Below are 20288 nucleotides of genomic sequence, written 5' to 3'. Positions count from 1 at the left end.
GCTACAGCTGTGTCAGCAGCTTCGGAAAAAATGGATATTGATGACCTGCTACTGCTGTACATTACATAACAAAGAGCCGAGGAGTAAATGGTTTATACATTTTTACGAGTCAACATTAATTATCCTGGTGATCGTCAGAGAGGATATCAGCAGGGACAAAACCAGCTACAGAGACCCCATCAGCGGCAAAGACTGTATTGTTGGTAAAATGTTTTTTTATGTGTAACTTGCAGTCTCATACACGTTATATAAGCGTTTAACACAAGAAAGGCCATGACGGTCTTTTTGACCCATTTCAAATGTATAAGTGATATAACGTTACTGAATTTGAATTTAAAAACGGCCCTTATGTTAGTGAACACGATACAATAACGATTGGGATCTCCCATGATCCCACAATACTTCTCATGGTTGTGATTCAGAGATCCAGAGCAGCAGAGGTTACATCTTGTGCATTTAAAGTCCAAACAAATGGCAGTTCAAGCGTCGCAGTTCTTCTGTATTGCGAGGTATTTCAGAGCGAAACAGAATTTTGCAATGTGCTCTTATTTTGAAAGGGCTTTGTCAGTGACACTCTGCTCAGCCTCAGCCGAGGGTAAAACATTTTGAGTTACTGCAAACACATTTCTGAGCTTCCACTCAGTTGGTTTGTTTTTGTGCGCAAATTGAACAAGCAAATAAACGCCAGGGATCGGAAACACACTTCTTCAAAAGGTCGGCTCCTGACAACTCACTGCAGGACTTTATTAAACGACCTTTCCTTGTCCGAGATGTTTTACATATACTTGGTATGTTGACTTGACCACGATGCAGTGAACTTTGCTGGTGGACAAAATGCCCCAGGACTTTTATTTTAATTATTCTTCTTCTGGAGAACATCTGCTGTTCCTCAGGAGCCAATCTGGACTTCATTAGCTTCAGTCAGTTAACAGGGGCTGTCAGACACACACATTCAAGCCAGGACGCCGATCGCACAGGCGTCGTGATAAATATTACATTTTCCTGAGCGGCATTTGTTTGAGTTTCTTCACACATCGCGGTGCACTTCAGATTTTTGTCTTGTGCTCGGACGAATCGGTGCCGTGATGTCGTGATGTGTGACTGGGCCGGGTGTAATGGCACCCGGGGCCTGAAGGGACGGCAGCTGATAAAGTGATGATTGAGTGTTTGCATTTTGTGGATTGTGTGTAGTCCATCTCTGAGTGTGTTTGTACAGACATGTGCATTTACCTGCAAGTGTGCATGAGTGCGTGCATCAGATTTCTTCATACATTATGGATTCATTTAGCATGATAGCAGCACCTTGGAACACAAAGAGACTTTTTAGAAGTCACTACTACTGGCTGAATGAAAAAGTATGTCAGCATAATACTTTATGAACATACAGTAAGTGTGTTCAACATGCATTAAATATTTAAACACTCATAAGGATATTTAAATATTTGAACACTCGTAGTGTATGCTGTTTGTAAATGCATGAGTTTCTCAAGTACTTCACAATCTTCCACCCATATTTGTCTTCAGTCACCCATCCATCTATCTTTTATCATTCTTTCATTCATTATTAGTTTAATTCAATCCTTTGGAGATCATTGCTGGGCGGCTTCCATTTACAATGACATTGAGACTGTACAAAAATAAAGAAAGGGTATAACAAAGAACAGGACAGAGATAATGAAGGTAATAGCACCCTAAAAAGACACTAAGTCCTGCTCTCCTCATCTTGCTGTTGTCCTGCACTGTCAGCTCTGAAAACAGTCCACAGATTGAGAGCAACATATCAATGCGGGATAGTGTGGTGGAGCCAGGTCTCTGTAAAGATGTAAGCACAACAGTCTCAGAGTGCAAGCAGCAAGTATCAGTAATGTAAACACACAGTCCACCTTTCCTCGTCCCACTGTTGTCCTGCGCTCACCATCCGTCTCAATCTGGGATGTTGAGATGGAGGCCGGTCTCTGTACAATGTACTTAAAGTAATAATGGAGCATGTGTGTAACAGATGTCTCATATCTTAGAAGATGTTAACAGTGAATACAATAAATCTGATGGTGAGATGATCACCAGACAAAACAGCACTGAAATATCAATGTGTCCAAAACTGCCAGTAAAACTGAATTGTACTAAACATAATCAGCTAAAGTATTTCCAGCTGCTGTTAAAGAGCTGCAGGATCTACTTTTATACAATGCATTCATCCTGATCGCCACAGTCAGTAAACATGTGTTTGCTCTCTCCTTCACTTCCCTCGATTCTCCTCTTCCAGGTTGTGAGTTATACGCCTTCTGCGGAGCGCTGTTCGGTATCTGCAGCATGATGACACTAATGGTGATTGCAGTGGACCGGTACGTGGTGATCACCAGGCCTCTGGCCTCCCTGGGGTCGATGTCTCGCAGGAAAGCCCTGAGCATTTTGGCTGCTGCCTGGATCTACTCCATGGGCTGGAGCCTGCCCCCCTTCTTTGGCTGGAGTGAGTACAGCTGGGACCCGGAAGCTGAGTCATTATCGATCAGCATGATTCCTCTTAGGGATTCAGTGTGTTGAGCTTTGTCTTATTTCTTCTCTCTGGCTGCTTTTGTTTGTGGCAGCATGTCAAATTCCTGCTGAAAGTTGCCAAATAGATCCGACTTCGCCTTTTGTCAAAATGCCAACTTTAAATTGATATAAGAAATATTTAACGTACATTCAGTTATCAGAAGACAGATCACCTCGTGTTTTCCTGTAGCTGTCATTACATTAGCCCAACAAAAGCGGATGATGAGGTTGTGTCCTTTCCTGTATGCTTTTCCAAATGAGACTGTATGTTGGTGTTAACAAGTCAGCATCTGTTAGCTTAGTAAAACTTTGTTTTACTTGTGTCACTATCAGACTGACAAGTTGTGTCTGCTTATGGTGCAGCATGCAGACAGAGAACAAAAACGGACCAACCATAGAGCCCTGGGGAACTCCATTGGTCAGATATTATCAAACCAAAACTGAGCCTGACATGCCAAACCCATTGTCCATAAATGGACTCTGCAATCTTAATAGACTCCATACAACCTAATATAGTATAATGTATTGTTTAATGAAAGATAAAGGATAACGCTCTGTGAACCGTAAATATAGAGGCAATGCAAACAATCTGTATTTAAATATATTTCTTGCATGTTTATACTACATGGGTCATTTCATGTTAACTCATCCAAAATCCAGAACTTTTCCCCAGTTCATTCAGTCAAAAAGAGCCACATAGTGGGTTCTGTGTCTCTTCTACGTCTAGATGTGATAGAACAAATTATTAATTTGGGTGAAAAATTAATCCCTGTTTTCAATTTGATTAACTGTAACCATTCAGCAAAAATATGTTGCCAAGTTTCCTTAGGGTTTCTTGGATGTTCAGGACAAATTCCAACGCAATCCAGTGAAAAATAATCTGATGGTTGAGACTCAGAATACACATATGAAAAATCGAAATTTAGCTCAGAGGACAAAACCTCACATTCATAACTGCATGTGTGTGCAGTTGTAGGATTTTGAAGCCCCACAGATTTAACTGAAGGAAATCAATGAAATGAACTGTGAGGCCCTGGATGAGTTGATATGGAATGACCCGTATGTGGACTGCTGGCACTGAACAGTATTGAGCCATCAAATGGCCTCTGTCTCCATTATGACTCCATTATGATATCATTTTGCTCAGCCGGTTATTTCATGATTTTACATGACATTTTTCAGACAGAAACTACAGACACATGTTCTGGAAGTCCCTGTTGAAGTGCTGTCACCTTGTATCTTACCCTGTTGCAGCGGCTGTTTTCTGCAAAAAAAAAAAATTCTCCTGGGGTTTTGAGCCCCCGCTGCCACAACAACTTAACACAACACGCAATAAAAGTGACTTATGGCTTCCTTCCGTGTCAGGAGAAATGGAGAGTGCTTTCCAAAGGCTGCTGCCATTTGATATTTAGTGTATTTGTGGTGCTGTTATGTATACGCTGAGACAAAGTGGTGCCTCTTCATGTGTTTGTGTATTTTTCTTTGGTGTCTTTGTGTGAAAAGAAGGAAGCAGTCCAATATAGAAGAAGTCTGGTGTGCATACCAAACGCTACGAGTGTTTGTTTTCACAGTAGAAACAGCAAACGGAAGAAAGCGCCAACTGCTTTATCTGATGGATTATGCATGTGTGCCACCGAGGACCCGCAGTCATACATTAGAGCCTGAGCCTGACAGGTGCTGTTATATATAAGAGAACTCTGCATTAATTTGTATAATCCCATTTTAGTCAAACAATCTTCTTATCACCGAGGCACGTGGCATGGCTGCAGGGTGGCAGGTTAGGCTGATGGTCCAACAGCTATTGGACACATTGTCCTAAAAACTGGTTGAGATATTCATGGTCCCGAGGGGATGAATCCTAAGCCCTGATCCAAACTGGTATCAACATGTAACATGAGTGATTCGATCACAACTGGACAGCTCATCAGTGAGTCAGATGAATAATAGGCCCTGTTCACACCTGGCGTTAACATGCACCTCGAGTGATCACTTGTGATTAGATCTCACTTCCTCACTGTTTATGGAAGGAAACACACGCATCCCAGGGACAAACAGACACAATGGTTTTAACATGAAGAAAGAAAGAACTTCATGTGTTACAATTTTGAAGAATTTCTCATAGACACAGTTGAGGTTTTTTTTCTGATTCTCACAAAATTCAGTGTTTTTTTTTTTTTAAGGCAGTCGTGGGACTTTTTCCACAGGCATCAAAAAAGTAGCCTATGTTTTGGTTGTTTTGTAATTTGACATGTTCACAAATTTAGGATTCATCTTGGGGATTCTTTTAGTATTCCTGTCAGTCTTAGCTGAAGAAAACCCGATTCTGATTCTGAGGTAATCTTTTATGGAAGCTGCTTCCATGGAGGACATAAAGATGAATATGTTACTATTAGAGATGCAAGTAGTTCAAGGTCTTTCAGACAGGGAAGAGGCAGTAAGTCATACAATACAAAAGCCGACAGAACAAACAAGCATTGTCAGATGGCGTGGGAAGCAACCACTTAACTGTGACTATTCTCCCACAGGTGCCTACGTCCCCGAAGGTCTGATGACGTCTTGTTCCTGGGACTACATGACGTTCACCCCCTCCGTCCGCTCCTACACCATGCTTCTCTTCACCTTCGTCTTCTTCATCCCTCTCTTCGTTATCATCTTCAGCTACTGTTGCATCTTCAGAGCCATCCGACACACAACGCGGTTGGTACACGCACAAACACACACACACACGCACATGCACGTTGTTAAGTCATGCGCCTGTCTTGTTTGCTCTTGCAGCACACACTCCTTCCTGCATTGATAAACACACACACACAGGTGTCTGACGCGGTGCCGTGCACGTGTTGATACTGATGTCTTGTTGATTAACGATGTGTCTGGGCTTTTCTATCGATTTCCGCTGATGTCTTGCTCAACCTGAACACTAATGCTGCCTGTGCGGGCGGCGCTGGAACAAGAGGAATAAATGTCTAAGTCAATTAGCTGAGCTGTCAAAATAGATTGACTGAAAGGAGAAAGTTTATAGTAACCATCATCAATACATGGTACATTTAGAGTTCATTAAAGTTTAGTTGATTGTTATTTCAGTGTTAACAAACAATGAAACACTGTGTAAACCATTTATTAAGTAGTTGTAAAGGTGAGACGAACCACACAGTATTTATTAACCATTTACAAAGTATTATAAACATCAGTTACAATAATTGCTCAATAAATAGTTTTAATGCATTTAATTGTTTGTTAAAGGGGCTTTATTGAACAATTTATAATAATTTACATGTATATGTATTGGGCGGCGCCAAATTGCACACAAAGCCAATTTTTACATAATCTCTTTCAAAAGAAAAATGTCAAATTCTATCCAAAAGTACAAACAAACAAGTGGTTTCATAGGTTGTATATTTGTGTGCGACAGAGCGATAACGAAGATCAACTGTGAGGGAACGAGAGACTCTGCGAAGCGGTTCAACAAGATGAGGAGCGAATGGAAGATGGCCAAGATCGCGCTCATCGTCATCCTGCTGTTCGTCGTCTCCTGGGCCCCGTACTCCTGTGCGGCCCTCACTGCATTTGCTGGGTAGGTGTGTGTGTGTGTGTGTGTGTGTGGTGGCACTTTGTCAGCAGACTTTCTCTTTCTCTTTCTCCTTATAGGACACGAAAACCATGGTTCATGATAATGAAGCAGAAGTGGCAGTTTAGGGTGGAAGATGTTTTTAGAGCCTGTTGCTCCGTTTTAACCAGGCAGTTGTGTGATGGCAGCAACTTTGGCGAGGCTGTACACGCAGGAGAGAACATCCACTGGCTTTTCATGTACGTTATGCTCAATCTGAATGTACCTTGAAGGATTACCTATCAACCAAGCTTTAAGCCCCTGCAGGTTGATTATCACACCGGCTTGTAGTGAAAAGCCCCGGCTGCCTGGAAGGTGGGACATCAATCCTACTTCAGAAACATGGAGGGCAAATTCTTATGCAATTTCACTAAGGCCAGAAAAAGTCTCCGCTCTCAGAGCAATCCGAGCGAGCGATGAGGATTCTGGGAAAGATAATACTCATCATAACAAACACACACATGAGCATCAGATCACGGAACAGATCTTTGTAAAACAAGCTATCATCAGTGTTTTTATAATAACAGCGCATCAGATGACAGTGTGAGAAGAGGCCGCTTGTAGTGATTTATTTCACTGAGCTTCACGATGCGTTCCAGCTCAGCATTCAGCTGTCCAGACTCAATTTAGGCGTTTCGGTTCACTCTAGCTGCTCTTACAGGGCTGTCTTCTGTGAAAAGGCTTTACAAACCCACTGTACTCGACCTGTTAGCAATCCAGCTGGTGAACATTATGGATCATTTAGCAGCTAAGGGGCCAGATAGATCCCTCGGGAGTTGGTGGAGAGCTGGAAGAGAGTGAATACTGGACTTTCCTTCAAGTGGACAGAAACATGACTCCAAGTGAACATCGGTGCGGCTCAGTACAGAGCAGCTCGTTTTATACATAGATACAAGTATTAAAAGTTGACCATCAGTGTCACGCGAAATAGTTTTCAACTCACGTGTTGGTGTGACTGTGCGTCCTACTGCTGTCTCTCCACATTAATCTTGTACAACACACTCAACACCTCCCTCGTTACGTGAACGTGTCTCATTTCCTCCCCTCATTTGTCTTCCTCTCGCCTCTCTGCCTGTCCCTGCTCTCCTCTCTCAGGTACGCTGACATGTTGACTCCGTATATGAACTCTGTTCCTGCCGTGATCGCCAAATCATCCGCAATCTACAACCCCATCATATACGCCATAACACATCCCAAATACAGGTAGGAGTTTTGTTAACAGCAGACTGAATTAATGATGTGGAAATAACAAGCTGAATTTACCATGTATCCTGGCTGTTATTGGACACCCATGTTATTGCTTTTCGTTAATCTCTACAATTTTCTACATTCAGCCCCTCTCACACATATGATTTATAAATAAAACTCAACAAAAGACAATATAGTTAAAGGAGCAGTATGTAGGAAGGCAAAAAAAGGGGGAGGTATCTCACTAGGTAACCACAAAAGCATACAAAACACAGGTACGTAATGTATTTAAACATGACACGAGCAGTATTTTAGAAATAACTCACAAGTCAAGTCAGCACAATAATAACAACAGTTCAACAGAGCAGATTACCCTGAAAGGAACAACATGAACACTGAATAACCGTATTTATTGTAAACAGTCTAAAGCTCTTCTGCTGTAAATGTCCCTGGCTGTCAAAGTGTTGTACTGCTGACGATAAATAGGTTCAATAGGTCAAATCGCTGCAAGACACTCTGTTGTTTGGAATGACCTCAATTATGTGTGAGTGCATGAGGAAGTACAGTTGTTTAACAATCGAACGTGATGGTAACAGCGAGAAGCACAGAGGAAAGCAGGTTTAAACTCAGAACCAGGAAGAGGATTTCTAAAGTAGCTCGGTGAAGTTTCATGTGTTTCTGTTTCTCCCCCCTACAGACGCATCTTTGACACATTTGGCTGCCTCTGCAGCAATCTCGGTTTTCTCCCCGAGTAAATATTGAATTTTATTCTGGTCGGAGAGCGTGTCAAATTCTTAGTATTGCTCTTTCTCTTTCTTGCTGTTGGCAGAACTGGGTCGGTTTTCTCTGTGTTGCCAGGTTTGTCTGTGCCTAAAAAGCTGGGCTGCGGTCACTCAGTCGACATCAAACGAATGTCTTCAAGTTTCTAGTTGCTCATCAGGCTCAAATAAATAAGTCTGATGACCACTTAATTAGAAATTATGTCTTTTTTTCAGTTTCCTTCAGATTCCTTCATTTATAAAGTAGTATCTGTGGCATTTATGGCTCTAAAATGTTGTTTACGTCACAAATCACCAGTTGACGGAGGACATTGTAATGTAAAATCAAATTTCAGTGGATGATTTTAATTCAACGGTGATGGTGAAAATGATTTAAGAGACTAAAGTGATGTCGTGGGCTTTCATCCCTTCCTGTCAAGAAAAGTTGTTGTCAGACTCTGATGTACTCGTCGGGGTGATGATGATGATGATGATGATGATGATGATGATGATGATGATTGCAGGCAGTTGTCGTATACTGACCTCGACAGAGGCCGTGCTTTCAGTCTGTTACTTGTTTACAATGGGCCGTACATTCACTGCACACTCAAGCTCTTATATAGAGAAAGAACTCCGGGTACTTGATGAAAAGAGTGAACAATCAACGAGCTCGGCTGCAATCAGCTGGTCACTTTTGCAAAACTACCAAATGCCTGCTGGGTTTGTTCTCCTCTGCTCCTGACGTTATCAGCTGTTCGGTCGATGCAATGTCCCGTTTCTGTAAAATATCGAAGTTATGACTGTTAGCCATCAGTTTCATAAAAAAACTGTGTGTGTGTCAGTGAGTTGAGCCTCTCACTGTATTCATCACTCACCAGACACTCTGTAACGTTACGTGCATGAAGTAAAGTACGTTTCCCCTCCAGCTCAAGTCAGCAGCCAGCAATAAAGGAACATTAACACCCAACAATGGAGTCACTTCTGGGGATCACCGCTGCAGTCGGAACAGGAGAGAAGATAAATCCACGTTTTTTTGTTTTTTTTTTCATAACAAAAGTTAAAAGCTAATCTGTGAGCCGGTCCTCCCGTCTGTAAACCGCTCTCGATGATCTAGAGCAGAATGTGATGTGACTCTGGGTGTTTATATCTCCAGAAGGTCTGGCTCTGCAGCCGACTCGCTGCCTCAAACTCAGCAGACTCACAAATACAGAAATGAATAAAGTTAAAAAATTAATAAATGAATAAATTAAATGGAAAATTAAATGGGGAAAGGTTAATAAATAGCTGAGTTAATAAAAATCTAAATAAATACATAAGCAAATTAAAGCAGAAACATCAATTAATGTCACAATTTAGAAGTTAATTAAAGCCATTAATATTAAAAGACAGTGGATGAGCACCAGCGTCCTGTGGAATCAATTGGTCGTCTTCTCTGTAATGCTGCGTATGTGTTGCCAAATTAATGGTGTTTTCTTAATTCACAATAATCTACCGTGCCATGACCCCTTATTGATCACCTGTAAATCAGCTGGCTGATGAAGAGACTTTTCTCTTTTTTCTTCCCTTCTGTCACGTCACTGCTCAGGTTTAATGTGTTCGTGGAGTCTGATTGTTTTTAATTGTTTTTTTGGTTTTTTTACAATCCTGATTAAAAAGGGAAATCTGCCTAATTCAGCTCAGTGTCCAGGGATGTCGGGGGAGACACACACTCCTCTGCCACATAACAAAATGTGATCGATAATGGTTTTGACTATTCCTCTCTCTCAGATCGGCGATCAGCAAGTACATTCCCTACCTCGGGGTGTTGCTGTGCGTTACCGGCAGAGACCGTTTCAGCAGCAGCAGCTTCCAGTCCACCCGGCGATCGACCCTCACCAGCCAATCAGAGTGCAAAGGCCACAGCAAGCCCCGCAACTCCTCCCTGTCGGAAAGCGAATCAGTGAGTGTATCTCATATCTAATATGGTATGTCGCTGTCTTCTGCTTCCTCTGACAAACGCCTCGACTCACCAGTTGATGATTTGAGTCTGTTTGTGTTTTCCTTTTTCTTTTCTCAGGCTCGCTTCTCAGACGCGGAGGAGGACAGCTCGTCCCGGACGCCCGTCGGTCGCCAGTTATCCTGTGATGTCAAACAGGTGCGCCATACCAGCCAGAGGTCAAAGGTGAGAGGTCACAACATGGGAGAGTTTGACAGGACCGCCGCCCACAACCCCACAGACCCGGCCATATGTCTCCTCTCACAGATCACAGTGAGTATCAGGGTCTGTTTTACGTCAACACACAGTCACTTACTTACTTTAATGTGCATGATATGTATTAAGTGAGTGTCATGAAGGGCTCAGTTTAACTTTTTCCCACTTTAACTTTTATGATGTTCCCTGATGCTTCTGTTTTGGCACTACGTCAGGTCTGATCTTAATCCTCTCTTGCGAATTTTTAAAAAGTGAAGTCATATTGTTTTGGAGTCCTGTTAAATTCAATAAATGTCGTGTTTATGTTCGGTAATGCATGGCAAGTAAGTCCATGAGGTCATGTTAGTTGGAGCCCTCTTAAAAATCCAGGCTGTTCACGGTCTTGATGAAGCGTGTAATCCGATGAGGTCGAGTTGCTGTGTGGTTTGATTTTGTGATCCCAGCATTTTAGCATCACTTGCAGCTCTGCTTTGGAGTCTGGCAAACACTAACTTATCACCTTCAACTAAAGAATTCTTTAAATTTCATGCAGATACTAAGTTTTAAGTTGGACTGTGAAAATTCATGGTCATCCAGGTTTTGATGTATTTACAAAAATGAAAAAACAGGTCCAGTAGCCTTTTTGACTTCTAGAGATAAATGACAGACTAGAAATGTAGTTCTGGCTGAGAACTGACGTCTCACCTTCATCAGCGAGCAGCCGTTCAAACAACGCTCAGTCATTTGCTTGAAATTTAATAACTGAAATTTTAAAACGCAATACTGTAGCGCTGATTCCCCAAGAGTTTGGACGCTGTATGAATCATAAATTGGGAAACAGAGTGCAATGTTTAATACTATAAACTTTACTGGTTATTTTGAGTTTGATGCCGGCAACACGTCCCCAAAAAAAGCTGTGAGACGGGCACGTTACATCACCTTTTCCTGTGACAACACTCAGTAGGTGTTTGGGAACAATGTGAATGACCTGTTTCCTCTTTAGCTCGAGGAGGACATGAGTCAGTGGCATTTCTGGGTGTTGTTGATCTACCACTTTCGCTTTGCATGATAGAGTCTTAACTTGCATTTGTAGACGCAGCAACAAACTGTGCTGACAGTTTTCTAAAGTGTTCCCACGTAGTGATATGCTTGTCTGTTTTTAGCGCAGAGCCGCTTGAGGGGTCGAAGGTCGGGGGCATTATTAGGTTTTCGTCCTTGCCTCCTCCTGTGCAGAGGTTCCTCTGGATTCTCTCAATCTTTTGGTGATGTGATTGATTGTAGATGATGAAATCCCTAATTCCAAACAACTGTGCAGTGAGAAATGATGTTCCCAAACTGCTGGACTATCTCATGAAGTGAGACGACCCTTTCGTACTCAATCATGACGACGTCACCTGTTAATGAAGCGAGTCTTGTGTTGCCCCGTTCTCTTCTTCCTGTTGAAGCGAGTCTTGTGTTGCCCCGTTCTCTTCTTCCTGTTGCAGGAGTCAAACTTAAAAATAAAAGCATATATTCACAAAAAACAACGAAATGTATCAGTTTAGACGTCACTTGTCGTTAATCAGCCGAATTTAGGTCGAAACGGATTTACATTCTGCTTTTAATTCAAGTTTTACTGAGCGTCCCAAATTTCCTGGGATCAGGGTTGTATGAATGGAGCTTATTGGTGAACGTTTGCAACATTTCTAAGCATCGCTGGAAAACAACAGGTCATTCTATGTGGGGCAGCGGAGCATTTCCGTCTCTCTGTAATCATCTTATTTCACAGGAAAAAAAAGAAACACAAGTAACACACACACACACATACAGGCGTACTGCCACGCCGGTCAGGTTCAGCGAGGACTCCATTACCGAGGGTCCAAAGACTAATCCAATAATCTGGGTGTTTCAGTCTTAATCCACAGCTTGCATGATGCTGCCCTGTGTTTCAAAGTAGTGTACTTGTTGCCAGTTGAAGTTGGCTGATTGTCTGGGAGTCTCTGACCTCCATCTGCCTCCATATATGCACAGAGCAAAAGAAAAACACTTTCACTCCAGCATTTAATCGTTGACTACCCGCTGGTGCTCCTGGAAATTGAACCAGACACAAATTTTGACATATTGCACGTTTTTAAACTAAGGAATTTATATTGATTAGATTTTTACAACACAGTGATTTGAGAGAAAACAACCCGACTGTAGCTGCTCCTGTTTTTAATGCTCTTGCTGTTGTCACATGTGGTTGTTACTGGGATAATGTGTGCACTGTGGGAAGAAACAACACTTTCAAAGAGTAAATTTGCAGGCCTGGACGTGACCTGGATTCTTCATCTATAACAAACACTAAATGGCTGTTGTTTCTGTGCGTACTGTTCAGACTCTGGCAGAGCCTGAAGACATTTCCATGTCGGACATGAGTCTGAAGACAACCAGCCACCTGCCTGCTACTGTAAGAGCTCCTCCATCGTTCACCTCTTGCCCTGTGCAGTCGATGTGGCATTTTATTTTGTTTTCAATTTTTTTTTTTAATCAAGAAAATCAACAAATCCCATGAAACACATGAAACACACAACATATTTATTGTACTAACAGCTATCGTCCATGTGAAAAAATATATGACAACATTATTTGTGTCAGTTCAACCAACTACATCATCTGCAGGGGGCGGGGCTTGGAGCTGAAGTGGGTGTGAAATTATTTATGAGTTGATCAGAAGTCACTAAATCTCATATTTATGAGAGTCCCATTTACAGAGCAGCCTCAGAATTCAGCTTCAGATCAATGTTTTGATCACAAGAGAAAGAAAATCACTCATACATCAGTTTTTTTTTCAGCTACCAGATGATGATTTCCCTTCTCCAAAAGCTTAGATACTGACACATCATACTCGTAAAAAGCACTGGATGTCTGTGCCATAGACTCATTTAAGTTTTGCCATCGTCCACCTTCATCAGTCCTGTCCAGATGTTTGTCATTTGAATCTAAGGGCTACTTAAAGGGGCATGTCACCCATTCTCCAGCACTACTGAATGATCCTTCAACATTTTAAACAGATTGTTGAAAATAACTCTGCATGTAAAGTGAATTGGTTGGCATATCTCTTAAGTCCTTCCCTTCTGTCCCCTGTCCATCCTCATTAATCCAATCAATTGTGCTTTCTGTTCCGTCCAGTTTCATTAATTTCCCTCTGCTGTGACGTCCATATTAATCAATACTTCCAGCTGTCATTATCTGCTCATACTTTTGCACGCAGACCCCATTTTTTTCTGCAATCAAAGTGATTGTGTTGTCTGTTTCTTGGATGCCTCCCACTGTCAATACAAAGGAGCGAATTGATGTAAAGATTGATTGACTGCTCCCCCACAGAAGTTATTGACTGACTGATTGCTCTATAGAGAAGAAAAGAAAAGAATACTGTCCCAAATATCACCCATGTTTGATGGAGCTGCTCTGGTACAAAGAACGACTTCCATTCACAGATAAAGACTTTAGATGGACTTTCTACTTTCATTTTCTTTGGGGGGGGGGGGTTAACTGTTCCTTTTAAGTTTGTATAACCTATTTGTTTACAATGGTCTGAGTCCTGTGTGACTTCCTGCTACCTGTGTCTCCACATTCCTGCATCTTAACACCATCTGAGGAACAGTTTGACAAGAGTTGGATGAGAAGAATGATGCCACTCTTGTAGCGCAGTCAAATACTGTGTAACCACCTGTAAAGTCACAGCTTGTGCTTCTTTTTGATAGTTTAACAATCACAATAGCATGTTAATTAGCTAGCTTTAGGGAGGCTGGTTTGTCGCCCCCCCTCCCCCATACGCCATATTCACATGGTAGCCATTTTCCTCCAACATCACACTGACGTCAGAGCTCAAATTTCGTCAAATATAGAATATTTTCAGCGCTTTCTCTCTGATCTGCGACTGAGCAGATGATGGATAGTTAAAATCTTGAGACATCCAGTCAGTTTTCAAAGTAAAGCGACATTTTTCTTGACCCTTCTGTAAGTCAACAGCTAATGTTAGCATCACTACCTAACATCTATGTTTCTTAGAAAAGGCACACATTCATTCTAAAATATCGACATACATTTTGGACACATTTATTTAAACCTGTAACGGGGAACACACTGGTTATAATCAAATGGTTATGCTAGCTAGGAGGCTAATGCTAACGTTAGCTAATAGGTTGGCTATGTTGCTTAATCTTGAAATGCAGGCCGATGTCCCTTCACATTTTTGGGGTGTAAAGAGAACAATCTGGAGGAATATCAGGCCACATTTCATGATAAGCAACATATTAGCTGACGTTAGCATTCAAGCACCTCCTCGCTAACATTACGGTTTGATTACATCCAGTGCGTTTCACTTCCAGTATGTAAATAAACGTGTCCATGTGTGTTATTTTACAATAAATTTACACTTCATGTATCATGTAGTGTAACACATGTTAGCGAGGAAACGGTTGAATGCTAACATTAGCTATTTACTGTCATATTCATTGAACTTAGTCCTCCCACACTGTCTTAGGACATAGCAATGCTAGCTGTCCCCCCCCTTTCCAGTCGTGATGCTAAGCTAAGCTAACCCACTTCTGGCAGCACTTTCAGTGTTTAACAGACATAACAGTGGTATTGATCTTCTCATTTCAGTCCTGGCAAGAATGCAAAAAAGCATATTGCTCATATTATCCAACTATTCCTTCAACATGTTGCTACAAGCTACAAAAATTAGATCCCAGCTGAATTAAAAGAGAAGTGATCTACTTAAACACACTCAGCTGGAGAACTTGGCTCCTCAAGTGCAGAGCCATTGATCTCACAGCATCGACCATGTCATCAGTCCACCTTCATCAAGGCCACTGTGGGAGAGCCATTCATCAATCCAAAGCAATCAATGCCTTTGATTAGCTCTGACTGCTTCATGCCTTGCGCTAACAGGTTAAGTGGAGGAGAGTCGTATTGATCCAGATCACAGCAACAGTTCATATGGTTCATCGGTCCTCATTCACAATACCTGAACATCTCTGCCTCTTCCCTCCCTTCTGCCGACACAGCTGGAGAACGTGATGGAGGAATCGGGGCCAAGGACCACGTACAAGACGTCATCCGTCATTGTCACCTCCATATCCACCCCGTGTATACTGCACAGCCCTCCTGGTTTCCATGGCAAGCTCAAACTGACCAAAACTTACAGCCCAGTCGTGAAGGAGCCCATTGATATCGTCAGACTGGAGACGACAGTGTTACAGTGAGCAGCTGGACAAAAGTGCAACGACAGTGTAATCGCGCGTGTGTGTGTGTATGTGTGTGTGTGTGCGTGTGTGTGTTTCAGTATTTTCCTCCGTTGTACTTTTCTGTACCAGCATGCAGTTTGCTACTTAGCACAACTTAAAACCAGAGCATGCCCTTATTATTTGTTTTTTTGCACAACTGTTTGAGTGTGAGCGAGCGAGCGTGAGTGCCCCGTAAATCTAAAGAAAAAAATCTGTACACGCGCGCAAACACGCTAATGTACTTTCTCTGACATATCATGGTGGTCGGAGATGGTTTTACCTCAGAGCCAGAGGCAACGAGTCAGCCTTAAAAACACAATATGAAGAGTCTCTTTCTCAAAGGTTGAGTATCCTTCAGATGATGCCATACAACAGTTCAATGTTCACTGTTATGTTTTTGCGGTTTAATTTTTTATGATTCTGGTCCATTTAGATGTCAGCTGGGGACGTAAAAACTGTTAAAATATCTATTTTTTATTGGTCTTCAGGAGCCATATTTTACACACTACATGCATTGTTGCGCAGACAAAAGTAGCTCCATACTTTTTTAAGAGTATGAAATGACTTTCAAAACAGAACCAACTAAGTCCAGCACTAAGTCTGTCTATTGTTTGTGTTTTTTCTACTTGAGGATGTTAGAATATACTTAAAATACTGATTACAAGTGCATTAAGCAGTGTTTTTTCTTGGCGGCACTACAGATCTTGCTGCGAATCAACACTGTAATTTACAAACAACTTTGAGCCTGCTCAAAGCTAAAAAAAACACATTTCTGAATATAAAACTGTAAGCAGCCTCTCCTACAAGAGGGAGTTCACTTTCATTGCATCTAATGTCAGAGAGTCAAAGTAAACAAGTAACTGGGGAGGACAGTCACAGATTTTTCACATGTCAAATACGCAAACACCCGGATAAAAGCGGAACATCTGGCTTTTGTCATCAGTGGGACATTCCCAGCGTCCAACACACTGTTGTGATTTCTGTTCAAGATGTGCTCGACCTGCTCTGAAAGAGGGACAGAAGTAAAAGATGTGATGAAGTAACCACCTAACTGTAACACTGTCACTGTCCTGGTCGGTGCAACAACAGGGAAAAGAAAGAAGCAAGATGGCGGCTCACTTAATAGCTACGCCCAAAAAACAAAGACGATGCATCTGATTCTGAATGTTACTGTTTAAGAGTATTTTATAATCAAGATTATACAAAAAAACCCATTGCTTTTTACTGATCCCTGTTCTCCAGCAGCGTTTCTCAAGTAAAATGTTGACACACCAGAAAAAACAGGAAGGCGAACGCATCCACACCTGAAACAGTAAATGAGTCAGTCAGGAGTTTATACATGCTAATGTTTGGAGAGATTTTATTTTCTCAGGAGCTGGCAGATGAAGCGCCGAGGGCCAAAATGACCCGACTTTAACAGGTGGCTAGAAAGTAGAACTTCACCTTTGTTTCTATTAAGTAGTTTTTTTTTAGCGTCTGCGTTTCCAAAAACATCACATGTATTCAGGCAGCCCACACGTGTAGATTTATAAACTTTGTTAATTTTTCTATTTTGTTTGAGTAATTTTATATTTATTATCTGAAGAACTAGTGCAATGTCTTTCTGGGGTGGTGCATTAATTTAAATATGTAAAAAAAAAAAATAGAAATAAAAAAAAATAAAAAATGGCCTACTTACTGCAACGCTGCTGCGCCACAGTTGTCTCCAATACTGCAGATTCCACTGGATTCGTACCCGTTGCGTTCCAGCTGAATTGGCTCAACTGCTGCCTCGTGCTTCGGCATCCGGCAGAAATAGAAGTCCAAATAGCCGTAAGATGAATCCAACACAAACTGAAACTGTATCATTAAAATATTCTCTGGGATGCACTTAGCCCGGACAAACCGACTGCTCAGTCCAGACTTTCTGCCCTCTAGTGGTTGAAAAACGCTTTAACGCAGCTTTGATACGAGATGATTTACTCCTGAACTGAGTAATCAGACACACAATGCGACCGGACAGCAGAGGATACAGTAAGTTTGGTTTTCCCCCCCTCTGGCTCTTCGTCATTGATTTTTCCAGTCCTGGTGACCCGAAGTACCACAGTTTGGACAAATTAGGTCACAAATATGTCACGACATCATAGTACATCAGCTAACACTGTGTGGTATGAGAGTGTGTGTGTGTGTGTGTGTTCGCATTGAAAAACAGCAGTCAGTACTGTACTTTGCATCTTCTCCTGATGCCATACTTTTCTGTAAACACCTCCTGTTAGATCAACAGGTGACGGTTTTCTACATGACTGTACCGTTCTGAGAGTATCAGGATCGTGATCGTCGACCTCATGAGACACGCGGAGCTGCATCACATTTTCTGATTGATTGAACGTCACGTGTCCAAACGCATTTTTTCTTTCTCCACTTTTTTGTACATTGCAGTTCCGTTTTGAGATTCCTAAGACTGCTGCATCGTTGACTATGATTGTAATAAGTGTTGTGTTCAGGCGTCGATCCAATTCTGACACCCGCCGTCATCGTCATGTTTGTTTAATGATCGATCGTCAAATTAGAGTCTTTGTTAACGAGGGTTGATGCATTCCCACTGCTGCTCATCTGTCCTGCAGTATACCCGTCAATGAATGTACAAAAATGACATATGGCTAAAAAATTGGAATTTACGACAAAAACAAATACATAATGTTATTATATATGAAATTTCTGCTTTATTGAAGTGATGTTTTATGAAGTGATGGTTTCATGTTTTTGGTTTCTTTGTACAAAATGTTTTGTGTTGTTTGTTATTTATTTTTCTAAATAAAAATGGTTAAAAAATGATTGTTGACTGAATGAAGTTCTGCTCGGCTGGTGGACGTGTCCTCGTGATTTTGTGTCGATGGAACTAGACCATGCATTAAAGGGTAATACCGGTGTTTTTAAATCTGCGCTCGTTTGGTTATATGTCCTGATGTGTAAATGATTCATAGTTACCAAAAACTTCTGGAGTCGGTTCAGTAGATCACCTCAGCAGGGAGTCGCGACGGAGCTGTGACTTTATCTCTCGGGGCGACTCCGACCGTCAAAGCTACATCCACTCAAAGTGATGTTCTTGTTCACTGACAAGTGAAGGTGTCTGACAACATTAAGGAAATGATTCCTACCTATTAAATAAAAAGATGACCTGTTTTATGCAGGTCTCTGAAATCTTTCGAAAGGCGAGTTGTTGCAGGAAGACGACAGTGGAAACTTTAGTCGCAGTTGGATAGTGAAGTTTGTATTTTATGTGGAGGAATGACAAAATATTCCTGTTTCAAAAGCTAAATTGCTGTCAATTAAGTTTACATTGACTGATTATTGGACTTATCACTTCTGCTCTACATTAAACTCTCTTTCAGTGCTTTACACCATCAGTTCATCAGTTGTCTTCCCTTCTCTAAATAAAAAATGTGATTTTAAAGCTTTCAAGACAAAAAACTAAACTCCATCTCATTCTACACACACAATCTGTAATAGATCTGTATTGTGCACGTTGCCCCACATGCATCACTTGCAACTGGACTACTTGTTAAATTTATAGCAAATTGTTGTTTAAATTGGTGCAGAACATGTTGTTTCTATGTGTACTGTAATTGTTGGCATCCTTTCAATGTTTATTTCATTCTTAGTGCCAATTTTATTACTACTTTGCTGTTTTCGTTGTTTTGCACACTGAGTCTTGGAACATGTAAATCCACAAACACATTAGTCTGCAGCACCATAATGATTGTGGATTCTGCAGACTCTAATGCATCATATTTCCATCAGTGTCAACCCGCCGATATTTTTCATAAATCTTTAGGTCAGTTTCCTGAACCGAGCAGATCCATTCCAGCACAGCAGATAACAGCTGGAACATCCTGATGTCAGATAGCAGAGTGGCATTAGCGGAGGTCATGTCCATCCAACATGTCAGGGAGCAAAAGGACATTCATCATGCATGCTGTCTGACCCAGAAGGCCTCGCTGCAGAACTATGGCGCCCTGCAGAGGTAAGAGTCGGTACTCTGTCTGCATGATAAGAAGGTGTAAGTGGATGGGTTAGGGTTAGGGGACGGATACAAAGAGATTATTCATTCTCGTCCATTAGTGTCTGAATTGTGTGCAGCGGGGGTCATTTGACCTCATACATTTTATATGTAAAATCTTAATCTGTAGATAAATGTGATTTTCAAATATGTGTAATTTTTCCCTCTGAAAAGCTGTGTAGCACAAAGACTGAAATGAAAATGTCATAAATACTCAAATAAAGAATCTGAAATCTGTAATGAAGAAGCACAAACAAACAAATAATCAAATACAATATGGTGAATGATGAGAAATACCTGTAGTGTAACAACTGAATGAAACAGAGCAACAGAGGAGATAATGCTAAAAAAAAAAAAATGGAGGCACTTTTGGTTTGTTGTGTTCTGTTGGATATTTTTTACCTCAGTCTCTGTCATGTTGCTGCTTCCTCGGCTATGTTGGCTCTCGACAAACACGGACTTCTGTTGTGGTCCGACAGTATTTGATTTTCAGTGAAGAATATCTTTCTCTCTGTCTCCGACTTCTTCTGACCTCTGCGTGTCACAGTGCATCCAATCTCTTAGCAATCTGTGTGAGCTCATACTACATTAGCAGGGCTGCAGACTCTCTGATAGCCACCCTGTGTGTGTGTGTGTGTGTGTGTGTGTGTGTGTGTGTGTGTGTGTGCGTGTGTGTGTGTGTACATATGCAGTCGTCTAACGTACAGATGTAGAAAGAGCGACAAAGATCATCACTGACTGG

The 20288-nt window shown here is 41.5% G+C and overlaps 1 protein-coding gene across 3 annotated transcripts in view; it reads left to right on the top strand.

Annotated features, from left to right (window-relative positions):
- The window catches only part of LOC119010455 (melanopsin-A-like), a 32862-nt gene that overhangs the window by 10541 nt on the left and 2033 nt on the right, over nucleotides 1-20288 (top strand). The window contains exons 4-12 of one of the 3 annotated variants that reach the window (XM_037082613.1): nucleotides 2264-2467; nucleotides 5058-5229; nucleotides 5945-6106; nucleotides 7235-7342; nucleotides 9853-10024; nucleotides 10142-10333; nucleotides 12612-12683; nucleotides 15289-15482; nucleotides 19322-19510. In XM_037082613.1, the coding sequence (XP_036938508.1) occupies nucleotides 2264-2467; nucleotides 5058-5229; nucleotides 5945-6106; nucleotides 7235-7342; nucleotides 9853-10024; nucleotides 10142-10333; nucleotides 12612-12683; nucleotides 15289-15482; nucleotides 19322-19334 (1289 nt within the window). In that variant the 3' untranslated portion in view covers nucleotides 19335-19510. Of the gene's footprint in view, nucleotides 1-2263; nucleotides 2468-5057; nucleotides 5230-5944; nucleotides 6107-7234; nucleotides 7343-9852; nucleotides 10025-10141; nucleotides 10334-12611; nucleotides 12684-15288; nucleotides 18314-19321; nucleotides 19511-20288 lie in introns of those variants that run through there. The other 2 variants (XM_037082614.1, XM_037082615.1) reach the window with 2 other exon arrangements.

Source organism: Acanthopagrus latus, chromosome 20 (genome assembly GCF_904848185.1).
Source record: "Acanthopagrus latus isolate v.2019 chromosome 20, fAcaLat1.1, whole genome shotgun sequence".
Classification (NCBI taxonomy): domain Eukaryota; kingdom Metazoa; phylum Chordata; class Actinopteri; order Spariformes; family Sparidae; genus Acanthopagrus; species Acanthopagrus latus.
Note: the sequence above shows the minus strand (reverse complement) of the source record. Positions and strands in the feature narration are given on the sequence as shown.